This window comes from Gorilla gorilla, chromosome 5 (genome assembly GCF_029281585.2).
Source record: "Gorilla gorilla gorilla isolate KB3781 chromosome 5, NHGRI_mGorGor1-v2.1_pri, whole genome shotgun sequence".
Lineage (NCBI taxonomy): Eukaryota > Metazoa > Chordata > Mammalia > Primates > Hominidae > Gorilla > Gorilla gorilla.
In genome coordinates, this window is record NC_073229.2 from 86,165,519 (window position 1) to 86,186,563 (window position 21,045).

Consider the following 21,045-nt stretch of genomic DNA (forward strand, 5'->3'; position numbering starts at 1 on the left):
TTTTCAGTAGATGGATACTATTGTGAGTGACCTAAATGAACTAGTAACAATGACTTGAAAAGACATTAGTTGCATTGGATAACATATGCTATCAAGTGTCAGAAAAACGTAAATTCCAGTGTTCACTTTTGCAGTGGATTTGTATATTAATTGGGGCTGTCATTCATGTGCCATTATATCTCATCAAACTCATCTTTAAATCATGTTACTAGAGGTAAGTCTTAATTGTTGCAGGCCACAGTTTCAATAACCATAAGAGAGAATGGAATAGATTAAAAACATGAATCTAACCATGAGGCATATATGTAGTAACTACTGTTTTTAATATGTTTTTTGTTTATGTGTCTACAGTTTAATTTACTTTGAAGTAACTATAAAATTATTGCTTTTAAATGAGTTGGTAGATTACTTGAAATATTTTTAGTGAGTACTTTATCAATAGATTGTTTTTCAAAAAAATAAAAATTACTTTAAGAAGAGATAAGACAATCAAATGTGACTACTTCATTTTCAGCTGCTAATTGATTTTTAATCTTTGAAAGATTTTAATTCATTGAAAATGGCTTTTATTATAATAATTTACACCAGGTCATTTTCTAAGAATAGAATAATCAGCACCTGTATGCCCATCACCCATATTTAACTCATCTTAGTATTGTTTCATGTTGCTGAAATATTTTTAAGGAAAACACACAAAACATATTTGATCTGTCATATATATATGAGATCTTTCATAAATATGTATGCACACACATATATATGTACACACATTTCATACACATATATGTACACATATTTACACATATACATACATACATTTCATACACATATATATGTATGAAACTCCTATGCATGCATTCAATTAATTATCCTCCATTCCTCTCTACCAGGAAAAAATTACTACTCTTAAGATGCTATGTATTTTTCAAAATATGTTTTAATACTTCACTAAATATGAGTTACATATCACATTATTCTGAGACTTATTTTTTCAGTCAATCATACATTTTAATAAATATTTAAGTGATATACTTTTATATAATTTATTCACAGTAAGTAATGTATAGATGCTTATGATTAAGTTGCACTGCATTTGTTTTGTTTTCTAATGTTTACCAATATAAAGATATTGGAAAGGCATCACCTTGTTCATATATCCTTGCTGACAGTGCTGGATGTTGCCATGGAATTGGGTTTCGTGATATTAATTACAATAGATCTAAGAATGCATAGACTATTGGATATGCTTGACAATTAGATGCAAAATGAGCAAATAAGCATATAAATCAGAGAAACAGAGTGGACATCAGTGGACTGATTCACAGATATCTATGGCAGAGGCTAACTGATGACGGGGTTTTAGAAATGAAATATATAAACAGTCTACTTACGGTGCTGCCTCATGTATATAGAATGAAATGTATAGTTCTGGAGGACAGAGACATAATTCAGTTTGGCTTTGTAGGGATTCTCTGCCTCTTTCACAATTCCAAAACCTAAGTTGTGTCACACACTCAGTCACTCGAAGGTCAGGGTTTGCCTCCTTAAGAGGAATCTTTAATAGAGTCACAGGTATTGTATGTATCTTTTTGAAGACTTCCTCAGAGGTATCTGAGGCTATTTACCAGTATGACTGTTCTATGGTGAAAGAAAGATATTCAGACATTTTAGGAGTTGCTGAATACTGGTTCTGAAAGTATACTTATCTCTGCAATGCTACTGATCCACCAGTAGAAATATAAGATTATTGAGGTCAGTTCAGGTGAGGCCACAAATATATCTTCTCTTTGATTTTGTTTTTTTTTTACCCACAATTCTTGAATATACAGTGTAGTTGATATATTTAGTAATAGCACAATTTTTACATTGGAGTAAGAGCTATTATGGAGGAAAATCCAATTGGAAGATCTTGTCATGCCCCTTTAGACCAATGGAGATTTTAAACTGACAGCAATTCTCTATTCCTGTGGTACTTGTAGTGACTGGTGTCCCCTTGAAAGGACTGAAAGTTGCAGGGGTGGTGATTCCAAACATCCCTACTTACCTCACCAGATTGGACAATGCAAAAGCTAGATAGGGCACAGAAAATAAGATGAATGATAGAATATTGTTGGAAAATTAAACAGGATCTGATGCAAATTTCACCAATTCTAAAGGTTGGATCTCTATGAAGATAGATAAACAGAGCTCCTGGTACCTGAGTCCAGCTATGACATAGAAAATTAATTATTTTGTGTTCTAATTAGTGCAGCTCCACTTGAATTTGTCAGAATGCCTTTTTAAAGATATTTTGAAAGACCTAAATAAATAGATATCAATTTTTCTTAAATTGGCCTACCCATTCAATGAAATTCCGATCAAAATTGCTTGTTTGAATGTATATTTATATAGAATAAAGTTGATTTTAACAGAAGAAATTGCCAAAATATCTAAAGCTGCCTGAAGATTAAATAGCCCTACTAGTATTGAGATATTTCAAAGGGAAGTAATTAAGATTTATGACACTAGCACATGGATGAGTAACTGAACTAAAGCAACAGAACAGCAATAGAGAAATAGACATATCCATATGTGGAAACGTGATCTGCAACCAAGAAGGCACTACAGATCAGTGAGTGAAAGATGAACTTAATATGTAGCAGACATGGCTTATTTATATAAAAAAATAAGAATCTGAGTTTACTTTTTAAGTGTGTAAAGAATGAGATAAGAATACTTTACACCCATACTCATACTTATACATACAATATACCTGATGCATCTACATATAAAGAACATAATCTTAATTATTTTAAAAGGAAATATAGGGAAAAAATCCTTTCATCCTAGTGTAAAGAAAAGTTAAATAAGATGAAACTTGCAAACCATATACTAAATAATAAATTAATTCAAATATATTAAAATTAAGTTTTAGTACATATAACTTATAAAGGTGAAGTGTCTACTTCAATCAGAACTTATATTCAATAAATACAACTAACAAAGATATTTTAAAAATCATATATAAGGATTCTTACAAAGCCATAAGAAGAAAAAATATTAAAGAGCAGATGCTGACTCAGCAAGATGGCAGAATAGGAATAGCTCAGGTCTGCAGTTCCCAGAGAGACGAACGCAGAAGGCAGGTGATTTCTGCATTTCCAACTGAGGTACCCAGTTCATCTCCCTGGTACTGGTTAGACAGTGAGTATAGCCGACGGAGGGCAAGCAGATGCAGGGTGGGGCACTGCCTCACCTGGGAAGTGCAAGGGGTCAGGGGCCTCCCTCCCCTAATCAAGGGAAGCCCAGAGGGACCTTGCTGTGAGGGACGGTGCTATCTGGCACAGATACTACATTTTTCTCATGGTCATTGAAACCCACAGACCAGGAGGTTCCCTTAGGTGCCTACACCACAAGGGCATTGGGTTTCAAGCAAAAAACTGGGTGGCCGTTTGGGCAGACATTGAGCTAGCTGCAGGAGTTGTTGTTTTTTTTTGTTTTTTTGTTTTTTTGTTTTCGTATCCCAGTGGCACCTGAAACACCAGCAAGACAGAACCCTTCACTCCCATGGAAAGTGGGCTGAAGCCAGGGAGCCAAGTGGTCTTGCTCAGCAGATCCCACCCCCACGGAGCCCAGCAACCTAAGATCCACTGGCTTGAAATTCTCACTGCCACCACAACAGTCTGAAGTCCACCTGGGATGCTGGAGCTTAGTTGAGGGAGGGGCGTCTGCCATTATTGAGGTTTGAGTAGGGAGTTTTCCCCTCACAATGTGAACAAAGCCGCCAGGAAGTTCAGACTGGGGGGGGGGGCCCACCACAGCACCTCAAAGCCGCCGTAGCCAGACTGCCTCTCTAGATACCTCCTCTCTGGGCAGGGCATCTCTGAAAGAAAGGCAGCAGCCCCACTCAGGGGCTTATAGATAAAACTCCCATCTCCCTGGGACAGAGCACCTGAGGGAAGGGGCGGCTGTTGGCACAGCCTTAGCAGACTTAAACGTTCCTGCTTGCCAGCTCTGAAGAGAGCAGTGGATCACCCAGTACAGTGCTCAAGCTCTGCTAATGGACAGACTGCCTCAAGTGGGTCCAGGGCTCCCATATCTCCTGACTGGGAGACAACTCCCAGCAGTGGTCGACAGACACCTCATACAGGAGAGCTCTGGTTGGCCTCTGGCAGGTGCTCCTCTGGGATGAAGTTCCAGAGGAAGGAGCAGGCAACAATATTTGCCTTTCTGCAGCCTCCACTGGTGATACCCAGGCAAACAGGGTCCGGAGTGGACCTCCAGCAAACTCCAGCAGACCTGCAGAAGAGGGCCTGACTGTTAGAAGGACATCTAACAGACAGAAAGCAATAGCATCAACATCAACAGAAAAGACAAACACGTGAAAACTCCCTCCGAAGGTTACCAACAGCAAAGACCAAAGGTAGACAAATCCACAAAGATGAGAAAAATCAGTGCAAAAAGGCTGAAAATTTTAAAAACCAGAATGCCTCCTCTTCTCCAAAGAATGAAAATTTCTCACCAGCAAGGGAACAAAACTGGATGGAGAATGAGTTTGACGAATTGACAAAAGTAGGCTTTAGAAGATGGGTAATAACAAACTCCTCTGAGCGAAAAAAGCATGTTCTAACCCAATGCAAGGAAGCTAAGAACCTTGATAAAATGTTAGAGGAATTGCTAACTAGAATAACCAGTTTAGAGAAGAACATAAATGACCTGATGGAGCTGAAAACCACAGCACAAGAACTTTGTGAAGCACACACAAGTATCAATAGCTGAATAGATTAAGTGGAAGAAAGGATATCAGAGATTGAAGATCAACTTAGTGAAATAAAGCAAGAAGACAAGATTAGAGAAAAGAGAATGAAAAGGAACAAACAAAGTCTCCAAGAAATATGGGACTATGTGAAAAGACTAAACCTACATTTGATTGGTGTACCTGAAAGTGACAGGGAGAATGGAACCAAATTGGAAAACACACTTCAGGATATCATCTAGGAGAACTTCCCCACCTAGCAAGACAGGCCAACATTCAAATTCAGGAAATACAGAGAACACCACAAAGATACTCCTGGAGAAAAGCAACCCCAAGGCACATAATCGTCAGGTTCACCAAGGTTGAAATGAAGGAAAAAATGTTAAGGGCAGCCAGAGAGAAAGTTCGGGTTATCTACAAAGGGAAGCCCACCAGACTAACAGTGGATCTTTCTGCAGAAAACCCACAAGCCAGAAGAGAGTGCGGACCAATATTTAACATTCTTAAAGAAAAGAATTTTCAACGCAGAATTTCATATCCAGCCAAACTAAGATTCACAAGTGAAGGAGAAATAAAATCCATTACAGCCAAGAAAATGCTGGGGGATTTTGTCACCACCAAGCCTGCCTTACAACAGCTCCTGAAGGAGGCACTAAACATGAAAGGAAAAACGGGTAACAGCCTCTGCAAAAACAAGCCAAAATGTAAAGACCATTGACACTATGAAGAAACTGCATCAACTAATAGGCAAAATAACCAGCTAGCATCATAATGACAGGATCAAATTAAACACATAACAAAATTAACTTTAAATGTAAATGGGCTAAATGCCCCAGTTAAAAGACACAGACTGGCAAATTGTATAAAGAGTCAAGAACCATCAGTGTGCTGTATTCAGGAGATGCATCTCATATGCAAAGACACATATAAGCTCAAAATAAAGGGATGGAAGAATATTTACCAACAAATGGAAAGCAAAAAAAAAAAATAATAAATCAGGTGTTGCAATCCTAGTCTCTGACAAAACAGACATTAACCAACAAAAATCAAAAAGACAAAGAAGGGCATTATATAATGGTAAAGGGATCAAGGCAACTAGAAGAGCTAACTATCCCAAATATATATGCATACAATACAGGAGCACCCAGATTCATAAAGCAAGTACTTAGGGATCTACAAAGAGACTTAGACTCCAACACAATAATAGTGAGAGACTTTAACACCCCACTGTCAATATTAGACAGAACAATGAGACAGAAAATTAACAAGGACATTCAGGACTTGAATGCAACTCTGGACCAAGTGGACCTAATAGACATCTACAGAACTCTCGACCCCAAATCAACAGAATATACATTCTTCTTAGCACCACATAGCACTTATTATAAAATCAACCACATAATTGAAAGTAAAACACTCCTCAGCAAATGCAAAAGAATGGAAATCATAACAAACAGTCTCTCAGACCACAGTGCAACAAACTAGAACTCAGGATTAAGAAACTCACTCAAAACGACACAACTACATGGAAACTGAATAACCTCCTCCTGAATGACTACTGGGTAAATAACAAAATCAGGCAAGAGAAAGAAATAAAGCGTATTCAAATAGGAAGAGAGAAAGTCAGGTTATCTCTGTTTGCAAATGACATGATTGTATATTTACAAAACCCCATCGTCTCAGCCCAAAAACTCCTTAAGCTGATGAGCAACTTCAGCAAAATCTCAGGATACTAAATCCATGTGCAAAAGTCACAAGCATTCCTATTATAATAGACATTAATAGACAAACATTAATAGACAGAGAACCAAATCATGAGTAAACTCTCATTCATAATTGCTAAAAAGAGAATAAAATACCTAGGAATACAACTTACAAGAGACTGATGAACTTCTTCAAGGGGAACTACAAATCTCTGCTCAAGGAAATAAGAAAGGACACAAAAAAATGAAAAAACATTCCACGCTCATGGATAGGAAGAATCAATATCGTGAAAATGGACACACTGCCCAAAGTAATTTACAGATTCAATGCTATTCCCATCAAGCTACCATTGAATCTCTTCATATTATTAGAAAAAAAATACTTTAAATTTCGTATGGAACCAAAAAAGAGCCCATATACCCAAGACAATCCTAAGCAAAGGATCAAAGCTGGAGGCACCATGCTACCTGACTTCAAACTATAAGGATACAGTAACCAAAACAGCATGGTGCTGGTACCAAAACAGATATACAGACCAATGGAACAGAACAGAAGCCTCAGAAATAACGTCACACATCTACAACCATCTGATCTTTGACAAAGCTGACAAAAACAAGCAATGGGGAAAGGATTCCCTACTTAATAAATGGTGTTGGGAAAACTGGCTAGCCATATGTGGAACTCTGAAAATGGACCCCTTCCTTACACATTATACAAAAATTAACTCAAGATGGATTAAAGATTAAAATGTAAGATCTAAAATCATAAAAACTCTAGAAGAAAACCTAGGCAATATCATTCAGGACATAGGCATGGGCAAAGACTTCATGACTAAAACACCAAAAGCAATGGCAACAAAAGCCAAAATTGGCAAATGGGATCGAATTAAACTAAAGGGCTTCTGCACAGCAAAAGAAACTGTTCATCAGAGTGAACAGGCAACCTGCAGAGTGGGAGAAAATTTTGCAATATATCCATCTGAGAAATGGCTAATATACAGAATCTACAAGGAACTTAAACAAATTTACAAGAAAAAAAAAACAATCCCATCAAAAAGTGGGCAAAGGATATGAACAGACACTTTTCAAAAGAAGACATTTATGCAGGCAACAAATATATGAAAAAAAGCTCATCATCACTGGTCATTAGAGAAATACAAATCAAAACCACAATGAGATGCCATCTCATGCCAGTTAGAATGGCGATCATTAAAAAGTCAGGAAACAACAGATGCTAGAGAGATGCGGAGAAAATGTGGAGAAATAGGAATGCTTTTACACTGTTGGTGGGAGTGTAAATTAGTTCAACCATTGTGGAAGACAGTGTGGTGATTCCTCAAGGATCTAGAACTAGAAATACCATTTGAGCCAGTAATATAATTACTGGGCATATACCCAAAGGATTATAAATCATTCTACTATAAAGACACATGCACACGTATGTTTATTGCAGCACTATTAACAATAGCTAAGACTTGGAACCAACCAAAATGCCCATCAATGTTATACTGGAAAAAAAAAATGTGACACATATACACCATGAAATACTATGCAGCTATAAAAAAGAATGAGTTCCTGTTCTTTGCAGGGACATGGATGAAGCTGGAAACCATCATTCTTCGCACACTAACACAAGAACAGAAAACCAAACACTGCATGTTCTCACTTATAAGTGGGAGTTGCCCAATGAGAACACATGGACACAGGGAGGGGAACATCACATACTGGGGCCTGTCAGGGGTTGGGGGGGCAAGGGGAGGGATAACATTAGGAGAAATACCTATGTAGTTGAGTAAATATATATATATATATATATATATATATATATATATATAGGCAGATGCCATAATTAGGCATTTCTAAAAAGGCAAAATTAATCATCTCAAAATGTACATAAAATTGTTAAACTTCATATTATTATAAGAATGCAGGGAGACTACGATAAGATATAACTTTACACACAGCCTAAAATGGAACATTCTGAAAATGCCAATAAAAACATTTATTCCCTGCTAAGAATACAAAAATTGTATTTTTCAAAAGAAATGAGAAAAATATAAATGTGATTTAGCAAATGTGACCATGTTTACCCAATGGTTCAACAATTCTACTTCTATGTATGTAACCTCGGACATACTAGTACTTGTGTATTTAGAGAAATATTTGAAAACTTTAATATCATTGTAGGTAAGAAAAAAGAAGCAAATAGTCCAAATATCTATAACCAGTAGAATGATAAATGTTGGTATATATTTAATATTAAATATTGTATAAAAGTTAAAAATGAGCAACAGATACATGCATCAACAGGAATTACAAAATATTATGTTCAACAACAATTTCGGGAGACTCTACACAATATTGTTTTGCTTATATTAACATGGAAACTAAAGAGCATTTTGTTCAGGCACACACACAAATAGTACTATAAACTAACAGCAAGATTGGTAAATAAAAATTTGAGATTTTTGACATAAGTGATTGGATGGGACAAATGAGGATGTGCTGGTACAAGCATAAATGTATCAGTGGTGATCAGCTGCCTTAGTTACATAATGAGCACATGTGTGCTCACTTTATTACTTGTTGAATTACACATATCAAATAATTAATTTAATAAAAAGTAGCTTCTCACCTGTTTGTCAGATCCACACATGTTCCATTATTTTTGCAAGGTTCAGAGGAACATTCATTAATTTCAATTTCACACAGAGATCCAGAAAACCCAGGCCTGCAAATACACCTTTTAAACAAAAAATTTAGTAACTCCATTAGTATAGATGCATAAAATCAATGCTTCAACTAATTGTAGCATGGCAAGTTTTTAATAATTATAATTGTTGCTTAATTCACCAGTTAAAATTCTATACCTGTATACATCTAGACACATAAACATGTATCTAGATACTTTTTAAGTTTTCTGTACCTGAAATTGTTGACCATATCTTCACAGTCACCATAATCCTGGCAGGAAAGGAAGAGGCACTCTTTCACATCAATTTCACAGTTTTTACCTTCAAATTCTGCAAAGAGTATGAGATGAGTATGGATGAGCAATCCTTGTTATAGAGTAAAAAAATCAGAATCAGTGGTAATCTAAAGAATACGCTCACAATGGAGGTTAAAAAAGGAAAAAGAAAATAATTAATCTCAAGCTTCTCATAAAACTCCATTTCACATAATGTGTGCATAAAAACATGCCAGTTTCTAGATTAATGAGTTTAAATGAAATATTCAAGGGAGGAATACTCCACTAAATCCCCTGAGAAGGTAGAGATGTTGCTATAATGTTGCTGTTGTTTTAAGGTATTTAAATGTTTGAACAAGAAGAATTGAAATGATCTGGAAAGCAAATGAATTAATGTGATGACCAATCTTAAAGTAAAATTGAGCTTCAATGATCAAATTTATTCAAGGCAGTTAGCAGATGAAGCAAATTATTTAATTGCTTTTTATATCCAAGTGATTCAAAGAAAACAAATTATTTTGATTCATGGCTACATAATCAGTCATCCATTTAAACACATGCCAGTTATATTTAAAAAAATGAACATGAAAGAAAATTATACAGGCTGATAAACGAGACAGTTGCAATTATTTCAACACATTTGTGTCAGAAAAAACCTGCATGATATCACTTTTTAAAATACAATGAAATATATTAATATTTATAATAAACAGTTAAACAATTCTATGGTTATATATTAACTAAGTATAATAAAATATATGTGTAAAACCATTTTTCTTGTTAATATTTTTTCTGTACTAGTTCAAACATGTAAGAAACAAGATTTCCCTTTATTTTGCTTTTTTCAGTGATATTACCAAGCACTAAATAAGTGCAGCCACATTATACAATATTCTAAATGTCAGTATGCAATCAGGCTAATTTAGTTTGAGGAACAAAGAGTCATTCAAGTTACTTTAAGAAAACTGTATTCATTGTTTGCATACACATAGACTGGAATTGGAACTAAGAAGCATTTAAAGGCAAGCATAGTCTAGCTACCCAGGAATGGCTGTCTTCCTTTTATAGTACATGTCCTTTATCCTTCTCATATCACTTTTTCTTCTCTATCACAAATATCTCAGCATGTTCAGTTTCAAATCACTCGTAATGTTGGCATGCGAGTGATATAGCACAGCTTTCTTGGTCTCTATGTCTATATTGTGACATTTCAGCTTCAGCACCAACTGTTCAATGAAAAATTCCCTCGGTATTTTCTCACTCAGATTCCCACGATAGAACACGGAATTGACTGACCTATTTCATCTTTTCATATCATACCATGCCACAGTCAATGCCATTCTCTGTGGTGTCTACCATTGGATCAAACTGCAAACCTGCCTCCCGTTGCAATTTAACAGGGAGCTTGGTGTTATACCTTATAAAATCTGGCTGCCTCTTTGGTAGTATATAATATGGAAAACTAAAAGTTACTTAATCCAAAAGAAAACAGAAAAAGAAACAAAGTACAGATACAACAAATAGAAAACAAATAGCTAGAAGGTGTATTTACAGCCACACATATCAAAAATTATACTAAATATGATTTTTAAAAACGCCAATTTAAAGGTAGAGGCAGACTAAATAACAGAAGAAATTACATGATATCTAAAAAAATTTATTTAAAACATAACAACAACGATAGGTTAAGATTTAAAAGATGGAATGATCACACACTATGAAACACTAATTGTAAGTAAGCTACCATACTATGTGGGTAGCCGACCAGGTAGTCTTCAGGACAAGCAATATTTTTAATTTGCCTTATTTTTCTTACTCGATTCTCAGAGCCTGCAAATGAATCTCTGAAGTTACATTTTTGTAATTCATTCATACGCTAGGTGTTGTATCCTCAGCTTTAGGAACAAAATTAAAATGAATTACTTCCAAGTTAATATGGCTCTCCTCATTTTAGGTGAGCAAGTTGTAATTGTTCCAACATGCTTCATCATTCTTCAATCGCCATTGCTGTTTTCTATATTTAGGTTGTAAATGCCATAGTACAGATATAAACAACTTAGATTCTATTTTCAAAAGATGTTTAATTCTTTAAGTATTTGATTGAGGTTAGATTTTTCACAAGTTAAAAATTGAGAAAGTTGAGTGCATTTCACCATTTCTACTTTAAGTCTGGTTAGTTTTCTCTGGGAGGCAGGGTATTTTGACACTAAAATGATTCTTAGAAATGTTCTTTTGAGGCAGTGGAACTCAGGGGCACTGACTGGCTATAAAGAAGCACCAGTGAGCCTCCATGATTTCAGCTGTGCTGATGAATCAGAACACTCAGGGCCCAGGACCTTGGGTAGCTCACAGGATAACCTTGTTTCCTGTGATTTTGTCATATTCATTAAGTTTGACATTTCTGAGATGGAGTTTTGTTACCAGCTAGCAACATATGTCAATGGGTTGAGGAAATGAGATTGCCGAAATGCAGTAGACATTGGGAGAAAACATAACATGTGGATTGCATTCAAAATAAAGCAAAGCTTTGCTGAGATAGCCTATGTTTTGGGGATTTTAAGAGCGGAGTATGCATACAGTCACGTGCTGCATAACAACATTTTGGTCAATGACAGACCACATTTCTAATGACAATGATCTATAAATATTATAATGGACCTATAAATGCAGCAGGCTATCTCATCTAGGTTTGTGTTAGGGCACTCTATGTTGTTCACACAACAAAATTGCCTAGTGATATATTTCTCAGGATATATCTCCGTTTTTAAGCAATACATGACTGTATACTTAATCCCAAACTACATATTCTATAATCCTTAGTGTTAGAAGTTGATATTCATTTCTGTGAAAGGTACTTGTTTTGAATATATGAAGTTACAGGTAAGAAACTGCCCAAACAGAAAGTTTATTAATACTAATTTTATGCTGTTCCCCTGTTCTTTATTCCTACTCAGAACTATTCGGTTGGCCGTACTTTGTTAACTGGAGGGAGGATCTTTACATGCATAAAACTGAAGCTTCTGAAATGGATACTGTCTTGATCCTTTTCTTACACTGTCTCGTCTGTGTATGGCTATAACAAATACACACGAATGGTCAGTAAATGATATTTTTATACTTCTGCACTCGTTCCTCCAAAATACACAAAATTGATTTTTAAAACCTACTGCTCAAATGCAAGATCTGCATCAGTCTGGATTGTAGGTATTATTTTTTAAAATCACTTAATATTTTCTCTTTTCTAACAAATTCAGCCTTTTTCCACTTTATGCTCTAGAAGGTAATGTATGGAACAGAGTACAATAATGAAATTTTCATAAAAATCATTTTACATAGCATTTTGTCATTCAGGACTATATTTTAACAATCTCCACTTCAGAATTGGTATTAGTTGGAGTAATTTGAAATGAATGTAAATAGGGAAAAAAACTAGTGTATACCATAGCATGAATTCACACAAGGTAGTTAAAAATCATATATTTTTAAATAAAAACTCAAACACTTAAAAATGTTTTTCTTTCAAAAGTATTAAATGTATTATTTCTATTTATTCTTAATTAAATAATCTAATTTCTCTGGATTTAAAAGCTTGATAAAAAGAAAACAAAAAACACCTCAGAAGTTTTTCTTAGCAAGTCAGATTTTTTTTAAAAATATTATTTTATTTAAAAATATTTGTATCCAAATATTAACATTTTCTAAAATAATTAACCAATATAAGAAATTCTTTAAATTTAACTTTAAAAACTATGAAATATGAATATACAGAACTAATATTTCCAATAGTCTCTAATAAGATTTTTAACATCTGTTTTTAAAGTGAACTTAAAAAAAAGAGCTAATATTTTAGAATGTAATAAATATTTAACATGTTTTATGTTTAATTATGTATGTATTTTCTTTAAGGAATTTTCTAAATTCAAATTTCTACAGCTATTAACCTTAATAGGTATGTGCTACAACATGGGTACATGTTTTTAATTGTCAACAGGAGTAATTTCTAATTTATACAAACTATTTTGTCAAATGACACATTTATTTGGTGTTTGTACTTGTATACCTTAGGTAATGTGGAATTAACATAATGATAGTATATATATAGTGGAGTAATAGACACATTTAAATGCAACTACTTGTCTCCCGTGATACCACAATTCCATCAAGCGTAGGATCCCAATTGTAAATCAATAGCACATGTAAATGATCTGATTCTGCTCTCACTGCAGCTCCTTGTGAGGCATCTTTGCCACCTTTTAATCCTGTCATTTAAAGAAACTTCTGTTCCTTTCACCTTGAAGACATACAAAGTAGCTGTTTTAGAAACTAAGCTCTTTACATTAAATTAAGAAGTATTTGATAGGGTAATTTTTTGCCTATAAACTGAGAAAGTGGAGAAATTCAAAGTAGAAAGATAAAGAACCATTCATAAAAAGAACATTAGAAAAGAAATTATTTAATTCTTGACATATATTTCTAGGCTAGACACACACATGCTAACATAATAATTCTACTGTATGCTACAAACACACACATTCTCATGCATTTAATTTGAAGTCGTCTTTACCTTCTTAATCTTCATGTGGTTTTGTGGTATTTATTATTATTTTTTTTTATTATTAGAGACAAGGTCCTGCTCTGTTGCCTAAGCTGAAATGCAGTGGTGTGATCATAGCTCACTGTAACCTTAAACTCGTTTGCTCTAGTGATCCCTCCTGCTTTAGCCTCCTGAGCAGTTAGGACTGCAGGCATGAACCACCATGCACTGCTAAATTTTTTTAAATTTTTTTGTAGAGATATTATGTTGACCAAGCTGGTCTGGAGCTATTGGCCTCAAGCAATCCTCATGCCTTAGTCTCCCAAAGTGCTGTGATTACAAGTGTGAGCTATTGTGCCTGGCCCTCAAGTGATATATTTTATATTTGATTTCTACCAGCTTGAAGTTGAAACCAGTTTATTCAACCTTTCCCACTTAATTAACTCTTTGCCTTCACTATATGTTTTAGCCATTACTCCAATGGCCATAAACATATAAATAAAAACATGAACTTAGTTAAGAAGTGAGATATATTGGTAACCCAGCTGAGAGGGATACCAGACAGTTCACAAAATTGAAGAAAGAACTGTAAGTTCTGCCAGGATTCCTTCCCCAAACACTTCTATCCTACTATATACAGATCATCTCCACATGAAGAGAACATGGTAGTTGACTGTACTGATTGAAAACATCCGGCAGAAAGAGAAGGCCTCTTCTCTCAGCATCAACTCTAAAGAAGGGGTCTGAATGCCAATATTCCACTCACAAGCATGCCCAGACTTAGGTAAATCATAGTTACCATGGGGATGGAATTTACTACGTGTCTTAGCTTGGGTTGTTCCAAAAATAAAAAAAAAAAAGTCTGAGATAATGATTTTCTCACAAGTAGTTTATTTGAGAGGTGATCCCAGATCCCAGGAATTATTGCAAGGGAGTGGAAAATAAAGCAGGGAAGGGAGTGGTTTAATGAGCACATAATTGTGGGCAACTGAGGCTTCATATGCTGGAGACTCTCTTATAAATCACGTGAAACATAACTGAAAGTTGTCAACAGAAATGAGAAAGCAGTGTTATGTATCCACAACTTGTCATCCCTTGTGCATATTTCTGGCATAAATGTGGAAGTGATGCAGGATTTTTCTCAGCCCGTTTGGCAGACTTGTGGGAGGGGTGCCCCATCTACTTGGTCCATTATGCTCAAGGTTTGGGGGAGGGAGTACATATGCCAGCAAGTGCAGGACCTGGCTGGCCACTCCAGGTGCCGCAACAGGAGCAAGCTCCACACGGGCCCCCAGCCTGACCAGGTGTGTTGCCTTGGCGGGAACATGGTGGAACCCAGGTGAGGGTGCCTGTGACACTGAAGCCCCAGAGGGGATTTTACAGTGCTCCTTTAGTTCCACCATTCACAGACAGCAGTGTGTTAGCAGCTCAGTTGGTGCCTTGCCTCGTCACATGGGGTGGCTTCCCTCCGCCGGGGAGGGCAAAGGGCTGGTTGGACAGCCTTTCTGTGTACCCGCTCTCAGTGGGTCCCAAGCTCTTGTCCAGTGTCCAAGAAGAATGAGGTCATGCAGATGATTGAAGGGTGGTGAAGGTGGAGAATTTTATTGAGTGATGAAAACAGGTCTCAGATGAGAGGGGAGCTGGAGAGGGTACAGGAAGGACAGGTCGTCTTCCTGTACAACCTGAAGTCAGGCTGTCTCTTCCCCAAAGTCAGGCCATCTCATCTTCTACTGACTGAGTCTGGGGTTTCTATAGACACAGGATGGGGAGTGCTTGCTGATTGGTTTATGAGTGTGCAAAAGTTAAAATGAAGACAAGACTCAAAGGTGGGTACAATAGTGTGGAAAACCAATTAGGAAAGGGCAGGTATATGTAAAATAGGTGAAGGGTGGGGATCAATCAGAGGAAAGCGCACCAAACAGGAAGACAAGTTCTCAATCCTGTCTGAGAATTTAACTTATAGCTTGGCTTTCAAGCTTTAAACTGTCATTGGCTTGGAGGTGATGTTTCACCGGGTACCCACCCTTATCTGCCTAGGCATTTGGCTGCCTCCTGTCACTATCAAAAGCTTTTACCGCATTGTACTTTAATGGTTAATTAACTGGTATGTCTCTCCCTTAAACTTTCAATTCCTTGAGGGCATATCTTCACCATGTTTAATTTTTCCAGAACCTATCTCAAGACTTGACGTATCATAGGAAATCAATATGCTTGTTGAATCAGCTAATAATATTTTTAAAATTTCTAGAACACTAACAACATGCAGTTACAAGATACACATGTATTTGTCTATGGAGTACAGTTTATAGAGGCAAAAAAAGTTGGTTACAATAAAATAAATTTCTAGGTGTGTAAATTCATTACATACTAAATAATCAAAGCTAACACTATTGAGGTGTCAAAAATAAAACCCATTTGTTTATAGAAATCTCATAAAATGTGCCTTCCTATGTGTTATTTTTCTATTTATTAAAGCTAATTTCTTACAGATATTGTGCCTATTTTCTTACAGATATTGTGCCAAACTAATAAGATTTTATATAAAATAACCATATTGAATTATTACTGTCACATGCTCTTTTGCCTCCTCATTTTCCTGTAAAAATGTTCATTATTCATAGAGACCCAATTAATCACCTCAGTTTTAGTCAGAAGACAGAAGCTTTGCCCTTTATTTATCTCACAAAGCAGGATCACAATAGTTCTGGTGCTTAACTATACCGATAATATTTTAAGTAGCTTACTTTGCTAAAAGGATTAGATTATTTTTACTATATATATTTTTTACTATATATATGTTTTTACTATATATTTCAATCACACAAACCAAAATAGCTTACCTGCTAAGCATGCAGTCTGACGTAAACCCAAAAGTATCAGTTATTCTACTTGCTGGTCCTTCAGAGTGAATTTGAATATCATTTCTAATATAGTTTTCTAACATACAGTCGCATTGTTACTCTGGCTGAAATTTTACCTATACTCATATTTATCTAGTGAGAGACCCTACAGACTGACTAAAAACTGTGAAAACAAATTCAGAAATACATACGCTGAATCCTTAGCCTAAAGCCTTAAATTTCTACTCTTACGACCTGTCCTATTTTAGTCAATTGACAAACACCAACAACTTACAAAGTGATCCAGTGGAGCTTCCAAATCATATCTGTAGATGTTAAGTCTTGGAATTCTTTGTAGTTCTAAATGTTGATACTTGTGAGAATGAAATTTGATAAAATATTTTCTTTTAAAAACAATATACTGGCTTTGACATAGAACCTATTTTAAATAAAGCTATTAAAGTAACCCAGTCAAAGCTTCTAAAATGTTGCATAGTCAACTTTTGAATTTTCTGAGGTGGTTTTTAAAAGCAATGTTACAGCCTTTAATTTTTCATCTGCTACAGAACTTAAAACTACTAAAGACACGTTATTACAGTATTCAGATCTGATTTACAGAAACATACTCCACAATTACGTTTAGAAAAACATAGATGCAAATTAGTTAAAAAATGATGTGCACTTCAAGTATCTCTTTGTACTGAATCACAATCACAGAGGAATAAACACATAATTCACTGTGTTTACCTGCCACTCTAGCCAAAGATCTGATTTGGCTTACGTACAATAATAAAATACTAAGGGGAAATAAGATTTCATTTATTTAATAATAGTGAAATCTAAATTCTCCCCATGACATCTTTGTCAATGTTCAATGGGACAGCAGATATCATTACTAGTTCAATATATGACTAGAGGGTTTTAAAATGTTTCCAAACTTTCTTTCCCTAACCCCGTAGCAGGAAAGAAATATCACTATATTTTATAAATTTATTAAATGCACTTATAAATAGCAAAAGAATTTTTAAAATATTAAGGTTTGAAAACAATGCCCACTTCGCAGAAAATTATCTCTGGTGAAAACAAAGGAAGTTTATCTAAAGTGAATAAATATACTATGGCCTCCTCAATAAATATTTATATTCTGAGATTTTTTTCTATTTTACTTAGCCTACTTATGCTCTCAGAAATAATAATATGTTTCTTACATTCTTAGAAATGTAAGTAGGCTAAGTAAAATATTCTACATAGTAGAATGTTTAGAATTGTTCTACTAAATAAATTAGCTTCACTGATATTGAATAATTTTCAACAAGTTTCACTCTCAGTGCTTGCTAAAAGGAAAACTATTTACTTGTTTGAATTATGTTCTTCATAATTACTAAATTTTTCTGGGCATCAAATGCTCCCCTTGTATTTTTTCATTTTTTTCTTCTCTATCTTGTTTTTCCTGTCTCATTCTTGAAAATATTCTCTCATATGCTCTATAAAGCCCATGCTATTTTTGCAAAATCAATTACTGATGGCTTTCTAGCTTTTAGTTTTAATCCTTCAGAAGGCCCAGAAGTTTCTGTCATGTATACAGGTTCAATGACTTGGTTCAATATCCTTAAAAAAACATTAACATCTTAAGGAAGTTTTAATGCAAAACAAATGGAAATAGCTTTGAATAAGATATCTGTTTAACTGATGTCATCTAAGCTGACTTTTTTGAACAGAAGAGTAAATAAGTGATATTCTTATTATTAAGAGACTCTCTTAAGGGCCAGTGAGAGGCAGGAAAACAAGAAACCACAGTGAGTATTAGAATATAAATTGCAGTTGTGGACCTCCAAACACAATGTGTTTTTTATATTATGCTTATGACACATCTAGTTATTCTGAAAACTGGCCATGTGTTTTGGAGCAGAAGCATTTCCATTGAAGATGGTAATTGCTTATGAGTAGCCATTGATACATGAACAGTGAACATGTACCTAAACCACTGTGCATTAATAAGACTTTCTTCGCTTGCATATGAAGAGACCCCAATCAAGAAAGTTTAATGATACAAGCAGAGTTATTGGCTGATATGACCCAGAAAGCCAGAAATATCCTGGCTTCAGATACGGCTGGATCCAGCAGCTCCAATAGTATTTTTTGAACTGCTCATTCTTTCTTGCATAGGATTTCTCTCATGAGACAAAGTAGCCACCAAAGTTATGTGATTGTAACTAAACAATCTAAGCAGAAAGAAGTAATATTTTGATAGCTCCAGAAGAAAATGTACAATAGGGCATTTCATTACCCCCAATTATACCTATGCCCATCTCTAACTAACTGCTATTGTCATGAACACTACATGAACAGGATTGTTCAGAAAAGAGAAACTGTTATTAAAGGAGAGACAACTTCTGAAAGAACAAAAAAAGGGCCAAAAAGCTATAAAGCTTCACTCTTTTCCCTCTTCCCAATGGTTAATTCTTAGATTAACTCCTTTGGTACATTTCTCTAATATATTTTTATAACTGGATTTGAAGTTAGATACTCCCCTACCCACAATGTACATAGGATTTTTCCAACCCATTTTAGGAGGCCATCATCTCATAGGCACAATAAATACGCAAACTAATTAAGTAATTATTTAAAAACATTAAAATCTATATCAGCTCTTACCTTCTCTACAAATACAATGCTGATTTGCATCTACCAAAGCTAAGCATGTTGAGTTGTTTCTGCAAGGGTTATGAAGTAGGTCACAGGGGTTATAGCGTTGGTGGCAAAATTGTCCAGTATAAAGGGGTGGGCACAGACATACAAATTGTCCAGGGATGGTAGATTCATGACAAAGACCTCCATTCATGCATGGATCAGAGTCGCATTCATTTATTTCTTCACTACAGTTCTGTCCAGTCCATCCAGATGTACACTCACATCTGAAATAAAATATTAAAATTTTTAGAAGTGTGAACTCTATTTCAAGTTTAGTTTTTGTATTTTTAATTACTCCCTTGAACTAATAGTATGTGGTGCTTTTAAATTTATAACAGGACTAATAAATAATACATAGTTTTAAAATATTGTTTGCCTAATTTCCTGTGACAATATAATATATATTACCATAAAACTTACCACATTGGCTGAAATAAGATTTTAAAAGCATTAACAAATTTCTAACATAGTTAGGCCTCTGAGACATGTCAGAGAACAACTATTGACCTAAATTACCAATTGAGCAAAATTTTCCTATGAATTATTTAATATAAGTTTTACAGATGAGATCACTATTTATAAGCCTTAAATGCTATTTAATTCAGCGTCCTTAGCAATATGTGAAATTCTTGTCATCACCAGAGTATATAACAAGGTGTTACTTTATGTTAAGCATCTGTTTTTGGCTTTGTGTGTGTGTTGAATCACTTGAAATGCATTTTTAAAAATATATTTTCTTTTTTAAAAATTTTAGATTCAGGGCTTACATGTGCAGGTTTGTAACACAGATACATTGCATAATGCTGTAGTTTGGGCTTTTGTTGAACCCATTGCCCAAATAGTGAACACAGAACCCAATAAATAGAATTTCAACCCCTACCTTTCTCCTTCCCTGCTCACTTTTGGAGTTCTCAGCCTCTATTGTTTCCATCTTTATGTCCATGTGTACCCATTGTTTAGCTTCCACTTGCAAGTGAGAAAATATGATATTAGATTTTCTGTTTCTGCATTAATTCACTAAGGATAATAGCCTCTAGCTGCATCTATATTGCTGCAAAGGACATGATTTAATTCTTTTCATGGTTTTGTAGGATTCCACAGTGTATATGCATCACATATTCTTTATCCAGTCCACCGTTGATAGACAGCTACGTTGGTTCCATGATTTTACTCTTGTGAATAGCACTATGATAAACATATGAGTGAAGTTGTCTTTTTGGTAGAATGACTTCTTTTTATTTGGGTGGATGCTCATTAGTGGGATTTTTGGGTCAAATGGTAGTTCTATTTTTAGTTCTTTGAGAAATCTCCATAACGCTTTCTGTGGGCTGAACTAAATTCTTTAATAAGAATAATGTGGGATAATTGAAGGGACAGCAAACAAATAAAAAATAAAGCATTTGGAAGTTATCTGTATATCACAGGCTTCTAGCTCAGTCTAGTCCTCCATCCAGTATCTGTCATTATCTTCAAATACCGCTTTGGACAGTCATCATCCATGAAACGAGGCTAGTCTGCTGTGAAGAGAAAAATTCTAGCAGACAGGAGGGGGAAAGTGTTTTACACACAAAATT

The 21,045-nt window shown here is 35.1% G+C and overlaps 1 protein-coding gene across 1 annotated transcript in view; it reads right to left on the reverse strand.

Annotated features, from left to right (window-relative positions):
* LOC101154316 (eyes shut homolog) overlaps window positions 1-19,691 on the reverse strand; it is a 436,121-nt gene extending 416,430 nt beyond the window's left edge. Inside the window, exons 1-3 of the mRNA XM_055391317.1 lie at window positions 19,436-19,691; window positions 9,365-9,461; window positions 9,074-9,181 (exon numbers count right to left, since the gene is read on the reverse strand). Coding sequence (XP_055247292.1) covers window positions 9,074-9,181; window positions 9,365-9,461; window positions 19,436-19,622 — 392 coding nt within the window. The 5' untranslated portion in view covers window positions 19,623-19,691. The remainder of the gene's footprint in view (window positions 1-9,073; window positions 9,182-9,364; window positions 9,462-19,435) is intronic.
* Between the last annotated feature and the right edge of the window lie 1,354 nt (window positions 19,692-21,045).